The 6,000-nt window shown below is 36.9% G+C and overlaps 1 protein-coding gene across 2 annotated transcripts in view; it reads left to right on the top strand.

Annotated features, from left to right (window-relative positions):
• LOC133191182 (WD repeat-containing protein 35-like) overlaps positions 1-6,000 on the top strand; it is a 28,852-nt gene that overhangs the window by 19,177 nt on the left and 3,675 nt on the right. For both annotated transcript variants that reach the window (XM_061326905.1, XM_061326907.1), the window contains 2 exons: positions 612-824; positions 5,975-6,000. The exon at positions 5,975-6,000 is cut by the window's right edge and continues 112 nt beyond it. In XM_061326905.1, the coding sequence (XP_061182889.1) occupies positions 612-824; positions 5,975-6,000 (239 nt within the window). The remainder of the gene's footprint in view (positions 1-611; positions 825-5,974) is intronic.

A 6,000-nucleotide genomic window follows, 5' to 3' on the forward strand; every position in this document is an offset into this window, starting at 1 on the left:
TTTAACACACACACAAAATCTTGGATAGTTAACCCCCCCCCCCCCCCCCCAATCAAATTGGTGCTTTGCCTTACATAATTTCATAAGTACAGTATATAAATAAATTCATGAATTATACTGTGTATTTAAAATGCACTGTGCCATTCATTGCGTGTTGCATTGTCGAGTTTTGGGGGAGCGTGGGGTATGTGAGCTTGCTCACTTTTTCTTTCATTTATTAATGAATGATAAATTTAGGGTTCTCGCTCTCTTACATATGTCTTTTAGTTCTTCTATTCTTTAATTGGAATGACAAATACATTTAACATTTAAAATTGGATCGAGATAGGCATGTTTTGTATTATCCGCCACGCCATGCTGTCCCAGTCAGACGACCAGACGCGCCTCTAATTTTGAAGAGTTCACTAATGGAAGTAGAATGTATTATGAGGGGAAAACTTGAACGTAATTGTAGGCTATACTTTAACTCTGACAGTGAATGCATGTCTTTATGTATTTAATATATTGTTACATGTAACACGAGTATAGGTCTTTAATAGATTGTTACATTTAACACAAGTAAAGGGAGTTAATCAACACATTCTTAAGACTTAGAAATCTGTTTGTTTCAGTGTAACCACATTAAGAAGGCAATAGACAGCTGTGTGGATCTGAACCAGTGGAACACTGCTATAGAGCTGGCAAAGACTCACAATGTCCGTGAAATAGACTCACTGTTGGCTAAGTATGCCTCGCACCTACTGGAGAAAAACAAAATAGTCAGCGCCATAGAATTGTATCGTAAGGCAGGCCACTTCCTGAATGCTGCCAAGCTGTTGTTTAAGGTTTGTATATGCAGTAACTTTGTGAAGTGCATTGTTTATATCATGATATCCACCCAATAGTGTTAAATATTGCTGGTTAACTGTAGCAATGACATTGAAATTAAAAGTAAAGCAAGAACATAGTGAGCCTCCGGTGATGACTAATTTGCCTCATTATATCTAATGCATTGTTGTGAATTAGTTTTTATATACTACACATGTACATGTACTTAGTGACCAAATATGACTTTGTTTTAATTGAACTTGATTTTACTTTTATCATGTTTGCAATAGGCCTGTTTAATTCTAAAGTTAAACGAGACTTACCTGGAAGGTGAAGTTTGACTGGAATTTCTTCGACCAATTGGGGGTGCAGAGGGATCAAATGAGATGATAAGCTTACCACGTGATTCATACTTTTAGAGATTTATTTGGATTTATCAAATTATACTTTACGGGTGGGTGTATACTGCAAGTATACGGGAGGGCATTTGATCCCTCTGCACCCCCAATTGGTCGAAGAAATTCCAGTCAAACTTCACCTTCCAGGTAAGTCTCGTTTAACTTTAGAATTTCTTCTCCCAATGGGGTGCCTCAGTCTCAAATGAGACTTTAGAGTTGATAAATCCAAATTTTCAGTTTTCTATAAGTTATGATATATTAAATATAAAGCTAAACTTGCATCCTTATCAAAGCCTACTTTGGCTGTGTATCACGTATAAATAATCGTAATTCATAATGTCTATGATTTAGTTATATAATAAATATTATCTTGTCTTTTAGTAATAATCAATATAAAGCAGAAGTCAATTTTGTTTCAAATCTATTAAAAAAGAAATACACACTGGCATACATGACAAATATATATGTGACATTCAAACTTGATCATATTTGGAAAGCATTCTCTGACTAAAATTGTCATCCACAATGATAGGTCTGTTATAATATTTTCTAAAAACACAGTCACTTTTTCATCCAACAGTCTTCAAGATGGTAGACATTGGAAGTTTGCGCACCAGCGCTGCACTGCTGGACGCCGCCCTTGTACTATGGGGTTTGAATATGTTAATGTCAATTCCAGCCGAACACATAACAGATTTCATCCATCTGCCGACGGTGTCCCTGGCGCGATGAGGTTTCTGCGTTGTAACGAATAAGTTTGTAACATCATTTCTCAGGTTACTCGTTCTTAGAAGGTAGTGTTTCATAACACGAACAACACATAAACTTTCATCATGAGGATAGCTTGAGAAATTTAGTTCGCCCATATGTGACTTAGGATTTGATGTTTTCAACAGATCACCTATAACAATTTTCAAAAATTTGTCATCGACATGTACATTTCTCATATCTATTAAATGCAATGTTTGACCACTTTGTCCTGACAATAACGCAAGTAACATTAATAACTTGTGAGATACATGTAACAAGGTCAAATCCTTTAAAGGTTCTAGAGATTTCAAATAATCCAACACAATATCTACATTCCATGTAACACTATATTTAGGTAAAGCAGGTTTCATTATAAAAACACCTCTCAAAAATCTACAAACTAAATGATGTGAACCAATATTTACAGAGTTTGTTAATTGTAAAAACGAAGATAATGCACTTCTGGCAGTATTCAATCCACTGTAACCTAAACCTGCTTTATACAATTTTGTTAAAAACGCCAAAACATTATTTACATTTGCGTCAAAAATATCAATTTTTCTTTGCTGACAAAATAACATCCATTTTTGGTGATATGTCCAATATTGTTTCTTTGTGGATTCCCTCCACGAGGAGAGGAGTACGTCGATAGTGTCCTCCGATAAGCCTCGGTTCTGGAGCGATTTCCGGACACACGAAAAACACCCAGTCTCATCTTGGGTATCGGATGTACTTTGTTTGGATTGTTCGGTAGCTTCAGAAGTTGCTGATTGTTCGGTAATAAATAGCTGCTCGCTGCTATCAGCTGTAGAAATTTGGAAACCAGGGTTGTGTCGGCCATATTGCGGCTACAATGACTGCTTCCACATTCTCTATCATTATTTTCTGAAGTACCCTGCTGAGAATACAGAAAGGACAGAAAATATAACATTTCAATTCACTCCATGAAATTGTAAAAGCATCTATCGCTATTGCGTGTTTATCAGGGGCATATGAAACTTATGTAGAAATTTGTCTATTGAATCGGGATGCAAATAAATCTATGTCACAATTCCCGTATAATCCTATAACCTCGTCAAAAATCTCTGGATCAAGCATCCATTCCATATCAGGATTAAAGTTTCGTGAAAGGTAATCAGCTTCTACATTTTCTACACCTGCTATATGACATGCCGTTACCCAAATGTTTCCTTTATACAAAATTCCCAAAATTGTTTTGTTAATTCATTTAGGGTTTCAATTTTTCCTCCCATTTTATTGATATACGTAACAGCGACGGTGTTATCTAAATAAAGTTTTACATGACAGTCTTTCAAGTATTTGCACATGCGTGTCAAAGCGAGAAAAGCTGCTTTCAGTTCCATGCAGGAAATTTATATGAGATTCCTTATCGTGGTCATCCCATACCCCCTGAATACACTCCCCGCTGTTTTCATTGATAGCGCCCCAGCCATTCCCCGAGCTGTCAGTTTTTATCGTAACGAGGGGGTTATCACGTATTATTTTCCGAGGATAATTATTCACATTATTAATCCACCATTGTAGGGTAATTAGGGCATCTGGCGAGAGTGAAATACGAGCTTCGTAGTTCCCAACGTTTTGTTTTAGAAGTCTATCTTTCTCTATTTCTAATGACTTGTAATACAGAGGCGCGAATTGAACTCCTTGCTCACTTGCCACGAGTTTTCCTATCAGTTGCGCTAATTGCCTAATTGTCAGACTTTGCGAGGCAATGATTTTCTTACAAGTGTCTTGTATAGATTTTGCCTTATCGTCCGTTAAAGAAACTGTCATTGTTTTTGAATTGATGATAAATCCCAAAAACTCGATTTTCTGTGTAGGGATAAAGACTGACTTGTCTATATTCACTGTTAAACCGAGGTTGTCTAGCAAAGTAACAGTGGTTTTAACATTTTTTACACATTCAGTCTTAGAATCACTGATAAGTAATGTGTCATCTATGTATGCAACATTTGAAAAGCCTTGTTTCCGTAGAGTTGAAAATGCAGGTTTCATTAGTTTGGTAAATATTCTGGGCGCTGACACTAATCCCATTGCCAAACATGTATACTGATATTTTTGTCCGTTCCACAGAAATCGTAAATATTTTCTGTCATTAGCATTGATTTTACAGGAATAATACGCATCTTGTAGATCTATTGAGGCCATGAAACAATCTTTGGTCACTAAATTTATTGCGGCTTTTAAAGTCTCCATTTTGAAATGATGGTATTCTACACAATTATTCAGATTTTTAAGATTGAGAATTACTCGATATTTCCCATTTTTCTTTGGTCTGATAAAAATGTTTGATAAGAATTCATTTTCCTCCGAATCTATCACTTCTTCGATAATTTTCTTATGCAATAATTGTGTGATTTCTTGATCTACCAAAATCATTTCTTCATTGTTAAATTGAATTGGTTTTGGTGAACACATTTGATAGAGAAATTCATCAAATTCTATGGAATACCCTTGAACAGTTGATAGTACTGTAGCATCAGAAGTTATTTCTGTCCAAGCTTCAATACACTGGGATATTTTCCCTGCTTGGAAATTATCATTTGTGTTCATGAAATTCATATCAAATTTACTCACTTCTTTTGTAGTTTTCATTTCCGCTGTTTGTATTGAGTGCTCGGGGCCTTCTTCCGGAAATAAGGAGTGGATCTGTGGCCTAAAAAATGGGACTGTTTTCCCGATCCTCCGTACTGAGTGTAATTTGACTTGTATCCATGGCCAAAAGGTTTCCTGCTATAAGGTTTTCTATCCTTAGGAAACATTCCGGATATCTTCGACCCTACTTTATTGCCTTTAACAATATCTTCAACAACTTTCCCAAGGTCGTCTCCGAACAAGTTGTCAGTCACTGGATGGTCATTGGAGCACAAAGCCTTAAACTCCTCATTTTTGTCCGGCTGAACGATCAGTTCTCTGCGCCGATATGAAAGGTCACAATATACAAAAGTCATTAATTTGAGGCTGTCCATCGCTAGTTTCGTAACCTCGCCAATCGGAGCTGTTTCACCCCCCTTCTTTTTTGACTTAAGAAGTATATCCAGCTGTTGGAGCTGTGGCACAATAGCTTTGCACACCAGTGCCTGTGTTTTTTGAAGTCGGACATCCTGTGTTCTGACTTTCCTATTAAGATGTGCCCAGATTTCGCTGTTTACTTTAGGTGTGATAAGATTTGCGACATTTTTCGGTCTGCTATACTTTTCACCGATCTCCTTAATTTTGTCATTGTTTAATTTTGTCTGCATGCCTTCATTCGCGACTTTCGCCAATTTCTCATAAATTGGTTCACTGCATTTGTCCTCCGAACCAAAACATTCTGCTAGCTCTTCTAGGAGATCGTCTGGATCGCTTTCTTTTTCTTCTGTCACTTCAGACAGGAGTTCCTCAAATTCGTCTTTGTCCGCCTCCGACTCGGACTTACTACAGTCAGGTGCCTGCTTTTTACTTGTTGATGCAGACTGGGGATTATCCAGCGCCTTGCGCTTCTCTCCCTTATTTGTTTGTTCGCCATTCATACGTTCTTGCATCTTTTGTACAGTTTGTGTTAGACACAGCATTGTTTTTTGATTTTCTGACAATTGTTTTTGCATTGTGGCAACTAGTGATTCCAAAGCTGTCTCAGGTGCGTCACCTTTGAGATCTTTAGCATTACGATCATTGCCATTGACAGCCATTATTTCAGAGTCTGTGCTCATGTCTTTGGGCACGTCGCCACTAGACAATTTATGATATATAATATTCAATCAAGAAAGTTCCAAAGATAGTTAATCCGTCTTGCAATCACGAATAGAATCCAATAAAAAGTTCACACAAATAATCTAAACTAAACTATAACACAAATAAAACTAAAAAATCCAAGAGCGTAAAAATTTTGCTGCCGTACGAATCACGTTTGCTTTATCTATGAATCACGTGGTAAGCTTATCATCTCATTTGAGACTGAGGCACCCCATTGGGAGAAGAAACTACATTGTACTAAACTGAAATGTTGACTTTTACAGATGGCCAACGAACAAGTCAAGAAAAA

This window comes from Saccostrea echinata, unplaced genomic scaffold (genome assembly GCF_033153115.1).
Source record: "Saccostrea echinata isolate AGI-Se365-2 ecotype Australia unplaced genomic scaffold, CSIRO_AGI_Sech_v1 ptg000023l, whole genome shotgun sequence".
In the NCBI taxonomy this organism is placed as follows: domain Eukaryota; kingdom Metazoa; phylum Mollusca; class Bivalvia; order Ostreida; family Ostreidae; genus Saccostrea; species Saccostrea echinata.